The sequence below is a fragment of the Osmerus mordax genome, chromosome 28, assembly GCF_038355195.1.
Source record: "Osmerus mordax isolate fOsmMor3 chromosome 28, fOsmMor3.pri, whole genome shotgun sequence".
Lineage (NCBI taxonomy): Eukaryota > Metazoa > Chordata > Actinopteri > Osmeriformes > Osmeridae > Osmerus > Osmerus mordax.
The window spans coordinates 190866-212745 of NC_090077.1; the positions used below are offsets into that span (position 1 = coordinate 190866).

The window sequence follows — 21880 nt, forward strand, 5'->3', positions numbered from 1 at the left end:
TGCGAGCAAGAACGAGACGACCCAGGACATCCATTTCCATCAAGTAGATTTAATATATTTCACTTTAGATGTACAATAGTCAGATTAACATGTAATCCACATAATTATATTTAATAAAAAATTAGAAGTATCTGAAGTGTATATATATTCACATTTGAATGATTAAAGGGGATATGGGTCATGTACTGGAAGCCTGACTGCAGTACCATGGTGTGGATCATCCTCGTTATCATCTAGTCTGCCGTAAGCACCAGCTCTAAGCTACCGTACACCCAGATATGTTATATAAGACCAGCTGAAACACCTAGCTCGGGTAATTAACACCAATGCACTACACATCTACTTCGATTACAAAACTAAAAATAGAAGTGTTTATTGAAACTTTTTATAGTTTAATTGCTTTGGAATTCTGATTAAACCCCCCCCCACTCATTCTGAAGGATGAAACTTCTATTATGCAGCGGATGTCTACATCATGACGGAGCCTACTGAGATGAATCCTGTTTCCTCTGACCCAGGTAGAGGATTCTATTGCAACACTCTTCTGGGCCTGTCGCCCCCCCCCCCCCCCACTAAAACCAGGACGCAATCCGGAACCCTCACTCACCCAGCATTCTAGAATGCTCACAACCATGAACCAGAGGTTCTATTCCAGTATATGAACAGCAAAATTCATAAATACAATTGGTGTTTTGCAAACAGTCCAATTTCTTAAAGCAGGGATTGCTATTTAATGTTAGATATTGTTTATCTAATCTAAACCTATCACAGACGCACAAAGTTATGAGAAATTTCATGTTTTCACTTTTGTATTTACAGATTTAACGATATAGCCACCATCTCGAAGGTTTTTCTCCAGTTTATCCCCACCCAAACTAAAGCATATATACATCAACCTACATCAGTTTAACTTTATTCTGTAGATGTCAGCTAGCTATGCATTGCTCAATACATCAAAGTGTCTATGTGATTATGTCATCTTCAGTTCTCACCATAGGCAGTAATATATATTACAATACTTTGGCCTAGATTCAATCAATGAGCTATAAGACCATTTCCTGAAGGCAATTGGCAATAAAGAGAGAGAAGGGGATGAAAAAATGATGTTTTGAAGGGTAAAATCTGCAGTCATCATTGTGTATTTGTGCCGACCCTTCTCAATAACATCTGAATGTTTTGCGTAAAGATGTGTCACATGACACGATGGCGTCACATGACACAATGACGCAGGCTTCTGTGGTCCGTGTGAGACCAGGAGTAAAGTGGAGTGTGTCGTTGCTTGTGGAATAATTAAAAGACCATTTGTAAGGCTGCATTTGACTCTGTGGAATCACCGTTGTTTGGTTCAAGCACATTTCTCAGGATGATATTGGCATTGTGCTAGCTTATTATCGAAGTGTGCAGTTATATTGTTAAAAAAAAACTAGTTAGACAAGAGACTTTTGATAAATCTACTTAAGAAAACATCAACTAAGCATGACAGCTTCTGCCTGGTATCCTTCCTGTAATAACCTGTAATAAAGATTAATAAGGACACTTAATACCATGGTTTGAATCTAGGCCATGACAACATCAATACTGCACACAGGAAAGTCGTCTTATTACTTAAGGCGTTACTTGCTCTCAGGCTATCTAGCTTCTACTACGATGTAAGCCTTAATAATGTGCAAACGGACAATCTTCATGATTCGTTATTAAATGTGCTTATCAGATCAACTGGCCTTATTGCCTCAAGCTAAGCAAGGACAACGGGTTCTGGTGCCAGTACAAACCTTACCGTCACCCAGGTCACACACAGCACACGCACGCTTTGGGCTCTCATCTACGCGATTGGTCCGGACCCATCCAACACAGGGACAATCTAAAGTTCCGAAAGAACTCCACTAGAATTCCACTTAGAATACAGTTCCATATAGAATCCTCGTTCGTACAGGGTTCCAATCTCATGATTGGTCTATGTAGGTTTAGAGGAGGGGGGAGGGGGTAGGGTGGAGAGAGCTGAAGAGGGTGGAGGAAGGGTCCTCTCTTGTGGTCAAGGGATCGGTACCTTCTCTCCTCGTCACCTGGTGTTCCTCTCCTCCCTGGCTGAACCAGGAACCAGAATGGGCTCCGGAGCTGACTGAGCCCACGCCGCTGAGCGTGGTGCGTCCGACACCCGAGGGCTCTAGGGTCGGATTCCTTCTAGAACCTGTTTGTACCAACACCCGCTACCTGCTCACCACCTCCCCCCCTTCTAGGCTTCTGGTTCCGGGGCCTTCTGGACGTTCTAGATGATGAACTTGACGTCGTTCTTGAGGGTTCCGTTGTTGTTGTTGACGACGCTGTAGCGGTCCGGGAGGATCCGCATCTTCATGGTCCCGTCGGCGCCGCAGGAGAACACGTGATTGGTCGGCCCACAGTCGATCTGCATGACGCCTGTGCCCAGGTTCCTGAAGATGGACAGGCGGGCGTGCTCGTTGGGGAAGGCATGCAGCAGGCTCTGAGTGGACAGGCTCCACACCTGGAGACACGTCAGACACACTTAAGTATGGACTGAAGTTTGGAGAACTCAGTTAAGCCTGTACCTAGCCCTTGCTTCCTTGTTAACTGGAGATCAAGGTAGAGTTGTTGGTAATAGATAGCTGCGAGGCTAGGCTGGCCTACCATTGTGTTCTAATAAGTCATAATTAACCACAAGGCATCTCTATGGCAATTACTTTGATTTTAAATAGGCTAAGCTAAGGAAGCCTAGGCTAAATTAGAAATGATACAAAACCGAGATAAGTTCAGTTAAGTGAAGCTAAATGAAGCTAGGCTAAGCTGAGCTAGACTAATCTAAGCTAAATGAAGCTAGGCTAAGCTGAGCTAGACTAAACTAAGCTAAATGAAGCTAGGCTACCTTGATGTTTCCCTCGGCCGAGCCGCTGGTGAAGCAGCCCTCGGTGGGGTCCACGGCCAGGGCCTTGACGGGGGAGTCGTGGGCCTGGAAGCCCTGGCGCTGGACCCTGTGGGCCAGCTCCAGCACGCTGAGCCAGCCCTTCCTGCCGCCCACGATCAGCAGCTGCTGCCGGGGAGCCATGGCCAGCACCGTCGCCCCCGTCTCATGACAGGAGAAGGCTGGAGGGGATGGAGAGATAGAGAGGATGGAGATATAGAGAGGATGGAGGGGATGGAGATATAGAGAGGATGGAGGGGATGGAGATAGAGAGGATGGAGATAGAGAGGATGGAGGAAGGAGGGATTGAGATGGAGATATAGAGAGGATGGAGGAAGGAGTGATTGAGATGGAGATATAGAGAGGATGGAGGAAGGAGTGATTGAGATGGAGATATAGAGAGGATGGAGGAAGGAGGGATTGAGATGGAGATATAGAGAGGATGGAGGAAGGAGGGATTGAGATGGAGATATAGAGAGGATGGAGGAAGGAGTGATTGAGATGGAGATATAGAGAGGATGGAGGAAGGAGGGATTGAGATGGAGATATAGAGAGGATGGAGGAAGGTGGGATTGAGATGGAGAAGATGGAGATAGAGAGGATGGAGGGATGATAAAGAGAGAGGGGGGGAGGAGAGAGAGAGATAGGTGGTCACGTGATCCTGCAGGCATTAGAACTCAGTGGATACTGGAGGGAGTTGTAGTGGGGTTGGGGGAGTAGAGTAGGGGTGGTTGTGGTGAGGTAGGAGGGGTATTAAGGTACAGCAGTCTCACCATGGACCAGGCTGTTCATAGGAGTCACCAGCGTGTCCCACAGACATACGTTCCTGGGGAGTCGCGCACACACACACACACATTAAATACTCAAACATGACCGTGTCATTTATTTATTCTGAACGTAAATAAAAGATGTCCAGCTTAGTCATCAAGCTCCTGAATACAGAAAGCCGTTTCTAAAAACATCTGTGCTGAGTCTACCACGAGATACAACTACAGGGACAAAATAAATAGTATTGTGACCCATTATAGTACAGTACAGCGTGGTGCACACTACAGTACAGTACAGTATAACACCCAGTACAGTGCGTACCTGTTGTCAGTGGAGAGGCCCGCCGTGCCGATGAGAGAAGAGGAGCCCACAAAGACGAAGTCGTGAGCCGTTTTGTTGTGGCACTGTAACGTCTGACAGAACAACAACATCATCAACACAGCTGGAAAACAAGAGAGGCAGACAGAGAGACAGGCAGGCAGGCAGGCAGACAGAGAGAGAGCTGAGAGAGAGACAGGCAGGCAGAGAGGTGAGAGAGAGACAGGCAGGCAGAGAGGTGAGAGAGAGACAGGCAGACAGAGACAGACAGGCAGAGAGAGGTGAGAGATCCATGGAGAGGTGTGGAGGTCTCACCAGGTAGGGTTTAGGTGTGTTCCCAGTGGTGTTGGTCTGCCACAGACTCAGGGCTCCGTCTGAGTCCACTATACCAAACTGGAACACACACACACACACTCTATCAGATCACAGTGGTGGTACAGGGCATCCTGTCTGGGGCGTTGAGCAGGCCCTGCCAGGGGTCCTACCTTGTTCCCCTGGTGGTTGAAGCGGATCCGTGTGACCCTGGTGTTCCCTGGGCTCCTGAAGCAGGTGATCTGCTGGGAGTGGCCCCACTCGAACATCCTCACGCTGCCGTCCTGAGCCCCCGTCAGGTCTGGGAGTACAACACAGTCAGACCACCCGTCTGTGTCCAGCCACGCTACACGGACACCTCATCCTACCCCATCACCTATCCCCCCTCTCCTAACCCAGTACCTATTCCCATCCTACACCAGTTTCCGAGGATCTGATTGGCTTGCCGACCAGGAAGAGGAAGTGCTACTCACAGTACGGCAGGGTGGGGTGAGAGGTCATCCTTCGTACGTTGTTGATGTTCCTCTTGATCAGCTGGAACCGGGAGAGGGAACGTAGAACACGTCAGTAGGTCAAACGTCCAGAGTTTTACTTTAAAGAGGCCACCTGTGTACTGTAGCAGTGCAATAAGAGGCTAACGTGTTAGCACACTGACTACAACCCTGTGCGAACAAACCGACATCAATAACAGCCCTAGATGCTAAATATTGACACAATGTTATTTTTACGTTCGCCCTACTCCTCCCCCATAACAAAGGCTCATTTGAGAACCACAAAGTGTCCACGAACAAGGGTCTTGACTTTTTAACCGTATCAGGATCATAGGGGGTCAGATGGCTGAGCGTTTAGGGAGTCGAGCTATTAATCCGAAGGTTGTTGGTTCGATTCCCGGCTGTGCCAAATGACGTTGTGTCCTTGGGCAAGGCACTTCACCCTACTTGACTCGGGGAGAATGTCCCTGTACTTACTGTAAGTCGCTTTGGATAAGAGCATCTGCTAAATGACTAAATGTAATCAAGAAGAGACAGGGAGGCTGGAGGGCTGGAGGGGTTGGCTCACCACGGCTGCTCCTCTGCCCGTCTGAAGGCCCCCCAGCCAGGGCATGTTGATGGGCGTGCCTGGGCTGCTGTGGGTGTAGGGAGTTGTGCCGTGGAGCGTGTTAAAGTCGTCTCTGGCGTGGATGATCAGGAAGTCTTCATTGCTGAGGCTGAGAGAGAGAGACGAATGGGGAGGGAGATAGAGAGAGAGAGGGAGATAGAGGAATGGGGAGGGAGTGAGAGAGAGAGGAATGGGGAGGGAGAGAGAGAGAGAGAGAGAGAGAGAGGGGGAGATAGAGGAATGGGGAGGGAGTGAGAGAGAGAGAGAGAGAGAGGGGGAGATAGAGGAATGGGGAGGGAGTGAGAGAGAGAGAGGGAGATAGATAGAGGAAGATGTTATGAGAGTTGTTTGAGAGAAGACACATTGAGGGTCATCGTGACTCACTCAACAAAAGCTTTGTGAAAGTGTGTGTGAGAACGTTAATCACCCCTTTGCCTCGGTCTCTGCCTCGTCATCGACCCACGTCAGGATCTGAGTGGCCAAGATGGAAGACACATCCAGCTCCTGGATGTCATGGGTGGAAGCAACCACCAGGCAGTTACGGTTGGCCTGGAAACGAACAGAGGGAGGAGAAAGAAAAAGAGGGAAGGAGGAAGGGAAAAGAAGGAGGTGGATAAGGACTAGATAAGTCGTCCATCTCTAAATTGCTTTCCTCTCTCCAACGAGCTATCTACCTTGTTGATGGCGAAGGCCGTGATGATGTCAGACTCCTTGTGGATGATTCTCGCCTTCCCTCCAGGGTATCCCTGGTCTGCCTCAATCTGCACAGAGCGAGACGGAGAGATGGTTCACTGTGAATCACCACATACCCCATCAGCACGGGTACACACCCCCACAGGAAGGGAGGAATATACATTTGCCTTCCCTGCCATGTCTGCCAATCCATTAAACAAACCTGCCCCCCAGGTCATCAAACACAGAAGGGTGGATGAATGCTTAGATGCCTGCTTGCTCAACTCTGTGATTTCTGAAATGTTTGTTGGAGGACACAAGCGTCGGGGCATTTCTTTACCATCGTGGTTGGGATTTTTTCTTTTTGTAAGCACGTCCTCTCAACCCTCGCCGTTTAGCTATAGTATAACAGTCATGTCGAGAGCAACTCCTACGATCGCTTAGTCACGGTTCGGCAGGGTCATCATGGTTATTTTATAACCATGATGCAGAATTAGAACCTCTAATTCTGTTCTTTGTAATCGCTTCACGGCACAGTACAATATAGCTGCTATGATGCCTGCTTTCCAAGGCTGAGGAGGAATATTGCAGTCCTAACTCGTTGTCCAGTTTCGCCCCTCAACACCGCTTTCATTCAAACTGAAAAGACCACATCGTTCTGCCAGCGAGTGGATGCAACGTCTGGCTTGCAACGAAATGTGGCGGTTTGCCATTTTCACATCGCGCTAATGCCCCACAGGCGACGCAGATTAGTCGTGACACACCCTGGTTTTTCAAAACCCACGTTCCGACCTCGTTGGTTATTTCTTCCAAGTTTCGTCCGTAATTACATGACCGGAGGCGGCAGAGCGCCAGGCTGACATGGGCATGGGGCCGTCATGGGACAGACTTAAGAAACACTTGAGAATATGTGTGACATGAAACGCGCGGAGAAAAGCTAATACGACATGAGCGGAGGGCCTGGGAAGCAGACTAGCCGCTATATCGGGCTAGACGTAACATGAACGCAGGGACGAATGATGCTAACTGTTAGTAAAAGGCTTGCAACAAGCCTGCTACATCCTATCAACACAATTCCACTATAATTATATGCACAGGTCTCACATTTTTAACATTGCATTTTGATGTATTGTTAAAGTGTATGAAGATGCAGTTCCCCGTGGGAACTAAGTATAAATGTATCCTTGAGCTGTAGAGCTACATACATCTATTTTTGTTTCAGATAAAAGCATAGCAATGTATTTCACATGACATTACCGTTAAAAAAAGAATTGCTTCCAGGCCTGGTTCTTAAAAAAACAACTTTGTTTTTAAGTCAAATTTATCATCGCGAATATCCATTTGACAGGTGAAAGAACTACTTAGGACTGTGTGTAACAAGCTTGAAATGTCGTTACGCTGATAGCATGGTAACATAATGCTATAAATCACGACAAGAACGCAGCAGGAAAACAAATGAGCTAGGTGAAATACCAAAACAACGAAAACACAACCGAACTATTAAACATGGTAGGAAACACAATACGACTGCACGTTTTACTGAAGCCTTCCTGACCTACCACTGTGTTCCAGACTAAAGACAATTAGTCTTTACTGGTTGTGTAAGAAGGGACAAGGCACTTCAGCATCTGTTCTGTGGGAAGACATAGCCCTCCCCTACCTGTACCTGCCCCAGTACCCCTCCACCTCCTCCCCCTCCAAGCCCAGCACACACCCAGCCCCACCTCCAACAGCCCTTCCCCAGTCTCTCCACCATCACAAGCCCTACCTGGTTATGGCCAGGCTCCTCTGCTGTGTCTGAGCATGTCACACTGTGGTCCTCAACCGACTTTAATTACCCCCAGAGAGCAGCAGGCAAAAACCAGACGACAAGACAATGAGGGGGATGAGGCATGCAGTCAAAACAGTCAGCAAACACAGACTTGACGGTCATTAAATCAGGCTGTTAATCAACAGAGCTTCATTAATCCATGTGTTCATTATTTACTGGCATAAAGACACAGACACACACACTTGAATTACAGATGAATTGGCATTAAGGATTCAGATTGCCACTACAAAGAGAGCATGCAGAGCCAATCACAGATACCAGGTATGGAGGAGGGAGTCAGAGGTAGCATGGATTGTAATAAGGATGGTGTGGGCTGCTCTGAGGGTGGTTAATGTAAGTGATGGGGTTTGTTTTTTAGGAGGTGGTGGTGGGGGGTGCGACACAATGTGTGTTATTAAGTAACAATGGTGAGGTGTTTGATTGCTGGAGCTGCTGTGTGCATGCAGAGAGGAGGTGGGGAGAGAGGAGGGAGGCAGCCTTCATACCTCGCTGGGATCTCGTTTCTTGGTGAAGATGTTCCTGATGAAGGTCTCCTGGATCTCCTCCTGCTTCACCAGGTACTGCCACAGGCGACGCACTGGCAGAGCAGAGTGGTGGCTGGACCTGGAGAGAGAGGAGGAGGAGGGAGAGAGAGAGAAGGGGGAGGGGGGAGGAGGAGGGAGAGAGAGAGGAGGGGGGAGAGAGAGGATGGAGAGAGAGAGGAGGGGGAGGGGGGAGAGGAAGGGGGGGAGGGAGAGAGAGGAGAGGATGGAGAGAGAGAGAAGGATGAATAAAGATAGGAGACAGAATGAGAGAGGAGGAGGGAGGGAGAGAGAGAGGAGGAGGGAGGGAGAGGAAGAGGGAGAGAGAAGGAGGGAGGGAGAGAAGGAGGGAGAGAGGAGGAGGAGAGAGGAGAAGGAAGGAGAGAGGAGGAGGGAGAGAGAGAGAAGGGGAGAGGAGGGAGAGAGAGGGAGGAGGGGGAGGGAGAGGTGGAGGGGAGAGGAGGATGGAGAGAGAGAAGGATGGAGAAAGATAGGAGACAGAATGAGAGAGAGTGATAAAAGGAGAGACAGAGAAAAGAGAGATAGGGGAGATGAGAGAACATCAGAGACCGAGTTAAAGACGAAACAAGTTTAGTCCCAAACGCTGTCCTCAGACTTTCAAACAGGGCTGCCCACCAGGTGCGCTGGCGTGACTCAAATCAGGCGCACCACCCTCCCTTCCAGACTGCGATCTATAAGTGTCCTCACCTGAAGGGTGTGTTGGACGGCTCAAACAGGGCTTTGTGTCTGAGGATGGCAGGGCCGGAGGCGGGGGGCTGGTCCAGGGGGTGTGTGGAGATGTACTTGCACGGTGGCCCTCCAAACAGCTCCAGCCTCTTCAGCAGGACCTGCTCCCAGCGCTGCAGCGTCTTCAACACAGCATGGCACAGAGGAGAGGCCACGGGCAGGTCTGAGGCACGCACACGCACACACACACACACACACACGTAGACACACACACACGTAGACACACACACACGCACGCACACACACACGTAGACACACACACACGCACGCACACACACACACACACACACACACACACACGTAGACACACACACACACACACACACACACACACACACACGTAGACACACACGCACACACGCACACACGCACACACACACACACACACACACACACACACACACACACACACACACACAGGTATGTTTGAAGAAGGTAATTGAGCGTGAGTGCTTGTACCTAAAATGCCCCAGAACACCTGACCTTAACTAAGACTTCATCTTCAACCACCCAGACAGGAGCTCTGCTGCCCAGGGGCAGGCTAAAGACAAACACAACGGAGTGTGTGTGTGTGTGTGTGTGCGTGTGGTGTGTGTGTGTGGTGTGTGTGTGGTGTGTGTGTGGTGTGTGTGTGGTGTGTGTGTGGTGTGTCATGCTGGAAGTGTGTGTGTTGTACTAAGGGTATTGGAGTGTGTATAATCTGTCTTGCTGGGAGAAGGGGAGTGGTGGTGTGTGTGTAAGGCTAAGAATGTGTGTGTGTTGTGTGCAGGAGTTTCAGAGTGTGTGTGTTGCCATGGTACCGTACCTAGCAGGTCGTAACCAGCCATGGGGTAGAAGGACTTGAGGTTTCCCAGAACCAGCTGGACCATGGACAGACGCATCAGACACCAGCTGCAGGAGCACACACACACACACACAGTATTTAACTGTTGACCTGGGTCTGGACCGATGTGAGGAGGGGTCAGAGGTCGGAGGTCGTACCTGTAGGAGTTGTGGTTGGAATGTTCCCGGAGGGGAGAGCTGGATTGAAATGTGTCCTCGTCATATTCTTCCTCCTCCTCCTCCTCCTCCTCCGGGCTGTCCTGGCTCTCCTCAGAGTCGTACTCCACTCTGCTCTCTGACGGGGGCAGGAAAGGCTACAGACACACACACACAAGCACACACACACCAAAATAATTAGTAAAAGCTTTGCTTAAAAACCTGAAATCCATCGAGACTCGTTGAAACGGATTCACTTGAACGTCCTTAAACGTTCATCTGTTTGACAAACAGGAAGTTCCCGGGTTACCTTGGCGATAAAGAAATCCCAGATACTGAGTTCAGGAGGGACGAAGTGTTCTTTAAAGATGGCCGCCTCCTGCTGCTCCACCACCGGCGGGGGGCTGCCTGGCCCCTCCCTCTCTGGCCCCGGCCTATCAGAAGCCTCCCTGGAGCCGCTCCGTGATGACAGCAGCCGGAAGCGCCGCCTCTTCCTGTCCACGTCCTCGCTGGAGGGCGACACTGAAGACAAACACCCCAGGTGTCGATAAGGTGTAAAAAAAATTGAACAAAAAACACTTGTCGTCTGTCTCTCTCTATCCCTCCCTGTGTCCTCTCTCTGTCTCTCTATCCCTCCCTGTATCCTCTCTCTGTCTCTCTATCCCTCCCTGTATCCTCTCTCTGTCTCTCTATCCCTCCCTGTATCCTCTCTCTGTCTCTCTATCCCTCCCTGTATCCTCTCTCTGTCTCTCTATCCCTCCCTGTATCCTCTCTCTGTCTCTCTATCCCTCCCTGTGTCCTCTCTCTGTCTCTCTATCCCTCCCTGTGTCCTCTCTCTGTCTCTTTATCCTCCTCTTCATCTCTCTGTCTGCCTGTCTCCATCTCTTAGTCTCCCTCTCCCTGTCTCCTCCGTTTATCATCTCTGTCTCCCTCTCTTCATCTCTCTGTCTCCCTCTCTTCATCTCTCTGTCTCCCTCTCTTCATCTCTCTGTCTCCCTCTCTTCATCTCTGTCTCCCTCTCTTCATCTCTGTCTCCCTCTCTTCATCTCTCTGTCTCCCTCTCTTCATCTCTCTGTCTCCCTCTCTTCATCTCTCTGTCTCCTTCCCTCTCTCTGTCTCCCTCTCTCCATCTGTCTCCCTCTCTCCCTCCACCCCCAGAGAGAGGTAGAGGGAGGAGGTCAGCCGTGCCTCATACACCCACCAGGGGGGGACCCCACTGGGCCGGCCTTCTCCAGGGCGGGAGTCATGGCCCCGCCCCCGAACACGGCCACCCACAGCTTGCTGTTGAGGGGGTGGGCCAGGACGCGGAACAGCTCGTTGCTGGAGTGAGTGGCGAGGCCGTGGACGAACAGGCTGAGGAAGACGGAGGACAGGATCTCACACAGCAGCACGGCCACGCTCGGCTGGACGTCCTCCCCCGCAGAGCTCAGCAGCCGCACCAGAGACGCCATGCCTGGGGGAAGGGAGGGAGGGGGAGGGGGAAGGAAGGGAGGGAGGGAGGGAGGGGGAAGGAGAAGAAAGGTAGGGAAAGAAAGATGGAGACAGGGAGAGAGAGGAGGAAGGAGACAGGGAGAGAGAGAGGAGGAAGGAGACAGGGAGAGAGAGAGGAGGAAGGAGACAGGGAGAGAGAGAGAGAGAGAGGAGGAAGGAGACAGGGAGAGAGAGAGGAGGAAGGAGACAGGGAGAGAGAGAGGAGGAAGGAGACAGGGAGAGAGAGAGGAGGAAGGAGACAGGGAGAGAGAGAGGAGGAAGGAGACAGGGAGAGAGAGAGAGGAGGAAGGAGACAGGGAGAGAGAGAGGAGGAGGGGCAGTGGGAGGTGGATGGAGAGATGAAGGGAAGGAGGGGAGCGGGGAGAGGAGGAGAAAGACAGCAAAGATGGGACAGTCAAACTGAACCTCAGAGCAGTGAACAGCATGCGCTTCACTCATCCAGTGGGAGAGTGAAGACGGTGGGGGGGTCTGGGGCGAGGTGTACCTGGCCACTGGGCGGGGGGGGTGTTGGGCAGGAGGGTGCCCTCCAGGCTGGCGGTCCTGGGGGGGGGCGTGGCACACAGCAGCTCGCTCTGGTACACCATGCCCGTGAACTGGTTCACATGACTGCAAGCAAACAAACAACAACATGATGATTCCACTTTTTGGGGGGGGGGGGGGGGGGGGGGGGTGTCATTCATTAGAGGTTTTGAGTTTTTTTAACCTTTTAAAAAGGTTTATAGTCTGACAATTGATTTCTCCCTCTCTTTTTCATCCTCTTAAAAAAAAGAATTCCATGTGAGTGTTTGGGTGAAAAATACCTTTCGCTGTACGGTTAAAAGCTGTGAGTTACCCACCTAGCTGAGAGTAAATACATCATGCTGGCCTGTTCTACATTCTTCAAACATTTACAGAAACCGAGTTTCAGAAACTCAAGAGGTCTTTCTTCGTAAAAGGAGAATCCATTTGCACCCATGAAATGCTGATAGGACAGCCTCACGACTCCATGACTACAGTAAGTAGTACAGTGTAACCCTCTGGTTACAGTCAAGAACTCAACAGCAGATGTAAGGATGATGCCCTGAACCTCATCCCCACATCAAAGAGCTCTCGCTTAATGGGGAGAGGAAGAGGAGGGGAGAGAGGGGGATGGGAGGACGGAGATGAGGAGGAGGAGGAGAGGGGGAGAAAGAGGAGAGGAGGAGGAAGAGGAGAGGAGGAGGAAGAGGAGGAGAGGAACAGGAAGAGGAGGAGAGGAACAGGAAGAGGAGGAGAGGAACAGGAAGAGGAGGAGGAGAGGAACAGGAAGAGGAGGATAGGGCCCAGGGACAGCTGAGGCATGAAGGGTTGTGTTGGATGGCGACTCACTAACTACATAATAAGACTAATACCACTCTATATTGTTCTCACTAACAGGCCAAATCCACTGCTAAACTTCCCTCCTGGCAGACATATCCAAGCCTGTGCTTAATATGGTCGCGTGTGTGTGTGTGTTCTGGTGAAAGCCAGAGCAGGTTAGAGGAGAAGGATCGTAGTGATGTCACTAACACTGACTGCCGTCCCCTGACCTGCATAGCACCTCTCCGATGTCACACACACAATATAACCGTGGAAACACTACAGCAAACCTTCCCCCAAATTCTCTCCTACACGGGCAAAACATCGACTTCCCAGGGGGTTAATTAGCATAACAAAGAACGTGTTAAATTAGAAGAAGAAGCTAATTTGGTCTGACTGCTGCGTCTGTGTGCACAGGAGGGGTGCGGCGTGTGTGTGTGTGTGTGGTGAGAAGCAAAGTAGGAAAACAGGGGCTTCTCACTAAACAAAGAGCCCTACCAAGTCAACAATATGTGGGCTGGCTGAGGGCGCAGACACACACACACACACACAAGAGTTTAAAACATCTTTAAAACATCCCCCGTCATCATCAACTCTTCTCTCTCTCCATTTCTCCAGCAGACGGGCTCACCTGTGGTTGTGTCCATCACACAGACACTGGTAGATGCAGGCAGACAGGGAGGCAGCCAAGCTGTGCATCACGTAGATCTGCAGCGGTCAGAACAGTCAGAACAGAACCAGTCAGAAGAGAACCAGTCAGAACAGAACCAGTCAGAACAGAACCAGTCAGAACAGAACCGGTCAGAACAGAACCAGTCAGAACAGAACCAATCTGTCTGTAGACCGAGAGACTAAAAGGATCATGGTTTATGATGTGTGTGTGTGAGACCTCGTTGTTGACCAGGTCAGGGTGAGGGGGCGAGTCCAGGGCGTTGATGGTGTGCAGGATGTCGTGGGTCAGGTTGGTCAGGTGGACGATGGGATTGGCTACCACGGTTTTGGCGCTGGCAGTACAAGCCAATAGGAGAGGGATGGAGGGGTGGTGTGGACTGGGAGCCATCGCTGATTGGACGCTGTCGTCCTGGAGACGCAAGATAGGGGAGGAACGAGGGTGTCACATGTGGATACGCACACACACACACACACACACACACACCACACACACAACTCACAAACACACGTACACACAACAAACACACACACACACACACGAGGACACATGCACAAATACACGTTGAAAAGACACACACACACACACACACACAGAAGGAAAACACATCAAGTAAACAAACAACAGCCCAGGAAGGAGACGTCAGGGTGTAACCAGCTGAGGTGACAGAGAGGAGCAGAGAGCTGCTGGGATGGGGAACAGCAGCCAGACATTCAGGCTGAGGCAGGGGTAGCTGTCATCCTGTGTGCGTGTGTGCGTGGTGTGTGTGTGTGTGGTGTGTGTGTGCGTGTGGTGTGTGTGTGTGTGCGTGTGGTGTGTGTACCTGCTGGGACTCCTGCAGCAGCAGGATGAGCTCTATGTGTGTGTGTGTGTGTGTGTGTGTGTACCTGCTGGGACTCCTGCAGCAGCAGGATGAGCTCCATGTGTGTGTGTGTGTGTGTGTGTGTGTACCTGCTGGGACTCCTGCAGCAGCAGGATGAGCTCCATGCGTACGGAGGCCAGCCCTCCTCCATGGGAGCCGTGCAGACTGCAGTAGCTCAGGAACATCCTCAGCAGGGGCTGGTTCCTCTGGAGCCACAGCCTCCGGGTCCTGCCCCGGCCCTCCCCAGCCTCCCCCCTCTCGTCTCCCCCGGCTCCCTCCCCTTCCAGGGCCTGGGCCTGGTCCTGGTCCAGGGCCAGGCAGGGTGTGTAGTTGCAGACGCTCCTCAGTGCTGCCACCTCCCTCTCCAGCCAGAGGCACAGCTGGTGCCTCAGCTTGCCCCCGTCCAGCTCTGAGCCGCTGGCCAGCGTCCGCAGCTCCGCCGTCAGGATCTTCAGGCAGGCGCCGAACTTCAGCTGGGCCGCCAGGATGTCGTCTGACGCTGCCACGACGACGGCATCGTCGTCGTCGGGGGTGACGGAGGTTTCCGTCGACGGGGAGACGGAGTCCTGGAGCACGACGGGGGTGTTATTAGCATCCCCTCGTTCCTCGACGCAGCCCCCCCCTTCCTCCTCCTCATCATCCCACTTCAGGTCCAGGGGTTCTGTCGGGGCCAGGCAGGGTTGGCTCCAGTCAAAGCTCAGCACCGATTCCGACCGGCTGACCGACAAGCTGCCAGACAGAGACTCCGTCCCGTTCACAACCGGCTGGGACCAATCCAGCTCCGAGGCCTGCTCCCTCCTGGAAGCCTCCCCCTCGCCTGACCCCGCGCCCGGCTCCGAGGCTCCGGAGGCGGGGTGGTCCTGGCTGAGGAGCACCCTGGAGCGGGTGTGGGCCTTGGGCATCTTGGAGAGCACCTCCAGGGCCAGCATGGGGCAGCCCGCCTGCAGGTGTGTGTGGGCCGCCGTGAAGAACAGCTTCCTCTCCAGCAGGGTGATGGAGTCGGGCCGGCGGCCCTGCGCCGTCAGGCCCCCGCGGGCGCGCTCAGACGAGCCCAGGTGGCGGCGGAGCAGCAGGGGGTGGGTGCGGAGGAAGGTGTAGAAGTTAAACACCTCCGGGTTGCAGGGAGACATGGACGACACACCTGCAAGGACACACAGCGTTATACTGACACAGTAACCAGAGAGAACCACAGTGTGGGTGTACTGTTCCTGTGTGTGTGTTGTTCCTGTGTGTGTGTGTACTGTTCCTGTGTGTGTGTGTGTGTACTATTCCTGTGTGTGTGTGTGTGTGTACTATTCCTGTGTGTGTGTGTGTGTTGTTCCTGTGTGTGTGTGTGTGTGTGTGTTGTTCCTGTGTGTGTGTGTGTGTGTGTGTGTGTTGTTCCTGTGTGTGTGTGTGTGTGTGTGTGTGTGTGTGTTGTTCCTGTGTGTGTGTGTGTGTGTGTTGTTCCTGTGTGTGTGTGTGTGTGTGTGTGTGTGTGTGTGTGTGTGTGTGTGTGTACTGTTCCTGTGTGTGTGTTGTTCCTGTGTGTGTGTGTGTGTGTGTGTGTGTGTACTGTTCCTGTGTGTGTGTGTGTGTGTGTGTGTGTTGTTCCTGTGTGTGTGTGTGTGTGTGTGTTGTTCCTGTGTGTGTGTGTGTGTGTGTGTGTGTTGTTCCTGTGTGTGTGTGTGTGTGTGTGTTGTTCCTGTGTGTGTGTGTGTGTGTGTGTGTGTGTGTTGTTCCTGTGTGTGTGTGTGTGTGTGTGTGTGTGTTGTTCCTGTGTGTGTGTGTGTGTGTGTGTGTGTGTGTGTGTGTGTGTGTGTGTGTGTGTGTGTGTGTGTGTGTGTGTGTGTACCCATGCTGCTGGCAGGCTGCTCCAGCAAGGTGTCCAGAGCGTGGCTGTAGTCCTCCAGTACCCAGAAGGCCATGCTGCGCAGGAAGGGGTCAGGGTGGGGAGCCATCTTGGTCCCACGACACGGAGCAGGGAGAAGAAACAGCTGCTGTTAGCCCCTTCTGCACCCTTCTGACTGATCAAGTATCATCGTATCCAGGGGAGGGTGTCAGCAGTAAGACTGCTTCCTGTCAGGGGTCAGCGGAGGCCTACCTGCGTGTCGCGGCCCAGCACGTGTCTGTGGAGGATGCGTTTGTACGTGGAGGCCGTCGCAAACTCGGACTCGTACAGCCTGGCGATGACCAGAGCCAGCTGCAAGTCCTGCAGCTTCTCCACACACACCTGGGGAACCACGGCAACAGCACCGCTCAGCTTCCTGTCTGTGGGCCAGTCTCAATAGGCTGGAGAGGTGTCCTCTATGTGGGCCAGTCTCAATAAGCTATACACAGTACTGCATTGTATAACTATATACTGCATATATCCTGCATTATAGAAGCACATACTTCATGTACCCTGCACAAACTCTATGCTGCAATTATCCTGCTTGTTCCTAGCTGTCAGCTCACCTCCACGGCGTCCCTGAGGGAGCCAGCCATAGGAAGAAGGGCGGCAGCGTGCTGGAAGCGCTGCTTCCCCAGGAGGGAGAAGGCGTTCTTCAGCGCCGCCTTCCTCCAGCGCTCCTCGCTGAAGTTGTTGCTGAAGAAGGCTGTCATCTTGGAGTTGTTCTGAGACCTGTGAGGAGGCACAACAAGAGAGACGTCGAGACGTGCTAGGAGGTGACAGGAGCGCAGCTCAGCTCGTCTACAGGGGGCAGAGGTGTGTGTGTGTGTGTGTGTGAGAACGAGAGCATAGTGTGCATGAGTGAGTGAGACAGTTTGAGTAGATGTGAGCGTGGGCATGTTTGTGTGAAAGAATGAGGGAAAGAGAGGAATAGAAAGCGGGAGAGAGGAAAGAGAAAGAGAGGACAGAGAGGGAGAGAGAGACGGAGAGAGAGAGACAGAGAGGGAGAGAGAGAGAGAGGGAGAGAGAGAGACAGAGAGGGAGAGAGACAGAGAGGAGACAGAGAGGGAGAGAGAGAGAGAGAGAGAGGGAGAGAGGAGAGATAGACAGAGAGGGAGAGAGACAGAGAGAGACAGAGAGGGAGGAGAGAGGGAGAGACAGAGAGAGAGACAGAGAGAGAGACAGAGAGAGAGACAGAGAGAGAGACAGAGAGGGAGAGAAAGAGGAGAGAGAGGACAGAGAGAAAGAGGGAGAGGGGGGCAGGATGTACAGCGTGACAGAGGCAGAGTGCGTCTGCAGTCGTACCTGTACAGCCCCCAAACCACCGCCTTCTTCTTCATAGCCAGGTAGAAGACGGCTGCATCCAGAGGATCGTTGTTCCTTTGAAAAGACACCTTGGCAACCTGACGCACCATGAACAACAACAACACAAACAGCAGTGTGAAGTCGCAGGTATGACTTATGTAGGTCATGCATTGATCAGAAAAGTACTAACTTTTAGACTTGACAAGGAGATGCTAACTCTCTCCCTGCTGTTGACTCCTCCCTCGCTCTGTCTTATGTTGGGTACATCAATACACAAACATCATCTAAACCCTGTTCTACTCTAACTGCATGTTATATAAACCCTGCACTAACATGTTGTTATCTAACCCTGTTCTTACTCTAACTGCATGTTATATAAACCCTGCACTAACATGTTGTTATCTAAACCCTGTTCTACTCTAACTGCATGTTATATAAACCCTGCACTAACATGTTGTTATCTAAAACCCTGTTCTACTCTAACTGCATGTTTATATAAACCCTGCACTAACATGTTGTTATCTAAACCTGTTCTACTCTAACTGCATGTTATATAAACCCTGCACTAACATGTTGTTATCTTAAACCCTGCACTACCCACCCACACACACACCCACACCTCTACATGTCTAAAATCATATCTTACATTTACATTTAGTCATTTAGCAGACGCTCTTATCCAGAGCCGGTAACCTTCAGATTACTAGCCCGACTCCCTACCGCTCAGCCACCTGACTCCCCTTATTTAGATGTCATCATCTCTATTGTCGTCCCCTGACCTTCTCGATGCAACGCCGCAGCTTGTCCCCGCTGCGGAGCCACCAGCCCAGGCCCATGGAGCACAGCTCTGCCCAGGACGGGTCCCCTCTCTGCAGCCCCGGCAGCAAGCCCACCAGCTCCTCCTCCGCCTCCGAGTGGAACGCCCAGGCGTAGTGACAGGTGGAGAGGCCTGGGGGGAGGGGGGGAGGGAGGAGGGAGGGAGGGGGGGAGAGAGGAGAGGAGAGGAGAGGGGGGAGGGGGGGAGAGGAGAGGAGAGGGGGGAGAGGAGAGGAGGGGAGAGCAGAGGGGGGAGAGGAGAGGAGGGGGAGGGGGGGAGAGACAGAGGGGGAGAGGGGGGAGAGGAGATGAGGAGAAAGGGGAAATGGGGAAGGAGAGAGAAAGAGGCAGTGAGGATGGTAAGTGAGTGAGTTAACAAGACACAGAAACACACACACACACTGAGCACACACACACTGAGCACACACACACCGAGTACACACACACACACTGAGCACACACACACTGAGCACACACACACTGAGCACACACACACTGAGCACACAGAGCACACACACACAGCGTCTGTGGGCCTACCCTGGAGGAGCAGTGGTGAGCGGTGAGCAGGGGGCAGGGAGGTGAGCAGGAAGGTGTGGAGCCTCACAGCCAGCAGGAACTTCAGACCGCACTCATCCAACGTCTCTCCACCTGGGCACGCCACAACATGTTCCACCATCACGTTTAGTTATGTGTTTTGCATCTCAATCACATATTTTAAAACCTGTTCTAATCGAATATTAATCCGAACCCTGTTCTTATTTATTGTAAATCTAAAAACCTGTTCTAATCTTATAATCTAAACCCTATCTAATCTAATGCTAATCTGAACCCTAATCTGGGGAGTCAGGTGGCTGAGCGGGGAGTCAGGTGGCTGAGCGGTTAGGGAAGCGGGCTAGTAATCAGAAGGTTGCCAGTTCGATTCCCAGCCATGCAAAAATTACGTTGTGTCCTTGGGAAAGGCACTTCACCCTACTACCTCGGGGGGAATGTCCCTGTACTTACTGGATAAAAGCGTCTGCTAAATGACTAAATGTAAATGTAATCTCCCTGCGTTCCTCTGACCTTTGCTCTTGGGCCTGGCAGGCGCGCAGGTCGGTGCTGGTGGAGGCGATGGTGTCGGCCAGGGCCATGAGGGACATCTGCTCCATGCGAGTGAGTCCAGGCAGGCTGGAGTGCAGCAGGTGGCTGGAGAGCACCTGGGCGTGCTCCGGCCCGAAGAAGGCGGGGCTGTACCTGGACAGGTCGATGACCTCGACCCCGCGTCCTCGCCCTCGCCGTCCAGGTCGGCGCCAGGGGGCGCGTGGAAGAGCTCGTCGTAGGCGTCCGTCTGGCTGGAGCCATGGCCGCTGTCGCCGCTGACACTGCCCCGCTGGTCTACTGGGGAGGGGGGCGGAGTCAGAGAAGACACTCTCATCCAATGGGGGTAAGGGATTGAAGAGGGGAGGAGAAGGCTGTGTGGGGAGGAGGGGGAAAGGGGAGACGAGGGGGGTAGGGAGGGAGATGGGGGAATAGGGAGAGAGTAGGGGTGGAGACCTACCAGGCTTGGAGGAGGAGAGAGAGACCTACCAGGCTTGGAGGAGGAGGAAGAGAGACCTACCAGGCTTGGAGGAGGAGGAAGAGGAGGAGGAGGAAGAGAGACCTACCAGGCTTGGAGCTTGTCTCCTGATCAGCCGCCAGCAGGGCGTAGAGGGGCAAGGGGGGGATGGAGTCGATCTCCGTGTAGTCGGAGGCGGAGCTCTCGGCCTTGCTGAGGGAAGCGGGAGTCGCGAGCCGTGCTGCCGCCGGCGCTGATGGCCCGGGACCGGAGACGTCGCTCCTGACTGGTGGAGCTGTCTCTAAGGGCAACAATCTCCCGGCGATGCACTTCACCAGGTGAGAGAGGATGGCCTTCGCCCTGTGCACCTGCAACAGCATGTTGGAACCAATGAAATGCACGTCATTGTATGATTTATTTAGCTGCTTTGCCTTCTTGAGTTGATAGCTGATTAGTGTTTGTGTGTTCCTACCTTGCCCAGGTCCATGAGTTCCAGCAGCTGGACTGGGTGGTACTGGGGCAGGGTTGGGGAGAGGGTGGTGCGCTGCCTCAAACAGCCCGCAGTCCTCCATCTCCACGGGCAGGTCCGTACGCTGTCTTCTTCCCACTCAGCTTCTGGGCCAGGCTGGTCATGGAGCGTGTCAACGCCCTCCTGGGCGGGGCCAGGGCCGAGGGCGGGGCCAGCCCCTCCTCCTGGCTCTGCTGGAGGGTGGAGGGGATGGACGAGGAGCTGCCCCTGGCGTCTGGGGCGGGTGGAGGCCTGGAGGGGGGCTGCCACTGGGAATACACGTGCATCTCACAGTCCATCCCCACTACCAGGATGCCGTCCCGGACCCAGGACAGGGACACGGGCACGGGGAGGGAGCCCTCCACAGACGACACCAGCTCCACGGAGCGCAGCAGGACCATCCGGGCAGGGCTGTGGCTGGGCCTGTCCGCCCCAGACAGGCCCAGCTCTGGGGGCTTCCCAGACAGCAGGCCGTACATGTAGAGCCTGGAGCCCACCCCCACCGTCAGGATGTGGGAGCCGTCCTCCCTGGAGACCCAGTCCAGGTGGACCAGGGGCCCCCCGCCGAGGCCCTCCTGGCAGGAGGGGGGCCAGGTCCGGGGGGGGCAGGTCCGGGGGGCTGTCTGGAGGGACGTGGATGGTGTTGTTGATGAGGATGTTGTTGTTGGAGGGAGTGTGGTCAGAGTCTTCCAGAGTCAGAGTCTGTTCTAGAACCCACTGGGAACCTCCCGTGGACTCGCACTGGAAGATCTCCACGTGGACCAGAGGCGCCCTGAGGCTGGGGTTGAGGCTACGACTGAGGTCGGAGTTGGGGCTGGGGTAGGGGCTGGGCTGCGGTCAGAGGTGAGGTTTAGACAGAGGTGAGGGTTGGAGCTGGGGTTAGGGGTGTGGCTCAGGATGGCGTACGGTGACGAGGTGCTCGGGGGAGGGGGAGGAGGGGGTGTGTCGGTACGCCACGGCCAACCGGCTCGTGTGACAGCAGCTAACCTCCACTGGTCGACCCGACACGCTCACCGCACTGCTATTGGCCAGCCCTTCCTCACCAGCAGAGGCCATTCCTCCCATTGGTAGGTGAGGTCCGGGGAGGCCAGAGGCTCCGCCCCCGTGACGCTGCAGCGCCAGAAGCGTACCTGGTTGTCGGAACAGGAAGTGGCGATGAGGTAGGGGGCGCGGCCGGCTGGCTGGAGGGAGGAGGCACTCAGGTGACCTGGAACACAAGATCACCTACGCCTTCAACAACCATGGGGGGGTTTTAGGCTTGACGTGTGCGTGTGTGTGCTCTGGGTGTGTGTGCTCTGGGTGTGTGTGTGCTCTGGGTGTGTGTGTGCTCTGGGTGTGTGTGTGTGCT

The 21880-nt window shown here is 53.1% G+C and overlaps 1 protein-coding gene across 1 annotated transcript in view; it reads right to left on the reverse strand.

Moving 5' to 3' along the window:
* Window positions 1-29: 29 nt before the first annotated feature.
* dmxl1 (Dmx-like 1) overlaps window positions 30-21880 on the reverse strand; it is a 33514-nt gene continuing 11663 nt past the window's right edge. The window contains 38 exon segments of the mRNA XM_067230917.1: window positions 30-2500; window positions 2879-3096; window positions 3688-3740; window positions 4004-4095; window positions 4316-4393; window positions 4486-4613; window positions 4786-4846; window positions 5372-5519; window positions 5838-5959; window positions 6085-6171; window positions 7851-7910; window positions 8399-8516; window positions 9143-9344; window positions 9987-10072; window positions 10163-10317; window positions 10470-10681; window positions 11361-11612; window positions 12135-12256; window positions 13599-13675; window positions 13857-14048; window positions 14589-15640; window positions 16334-16439; window positions 16583-16711; window positions 16936-17101; window positions 17675-17772; window positions 18454-18623; window positions 19028-19138; window positions 19553-19565; window positions 19567-19745; window positions 19748-19864; window positions 20134-20251; window positions 20253-20341; window positions 20344-20392; window positions 20497-20559; window positions 20561-20611; window positions 20613-21191; window positions 21193-21575; window positions 21578-21739. Of these exon segments, the coding sequence (XP_067087018.1) occupies window positions 2267-2500; window positions 2879-3096; window positions 3688-3740; window positions 4004-4095; window positions 4316-4393; window positions 4486-4613; window positions 4786-4846; window positions 5372-5519; window positions 5838-5959; window positions 6085-6171; window positions 7851-7910; window positions 8399-8516; window positions 9143-9344; window positions 9987-10072; window positions 10163-10317; window positions 10470-10681; window positions 11361-11612; window positions 12135-12256; window positions 13599-13675; window positions 13857-14048; window positions 14589-15640; window positions 16334-16439; window positions 16583-16711; window positions 16936-17101; window positions 17675-17772; window positions 18454-18623; window positions 19028-19138; window positions 19553-19565; window positions 19567-19745; window positions 19748-19864; window positions 20134-20251; window positions 20253-20341; window positions 20344-20392; window positions 20497-20559; window positions 20561-20611; window positions 20613-21191; window positions 21193-21575; window positions 21578-21739 (6332 nt within the window). The 3' untranslated portion in view covers window positions 30-2266.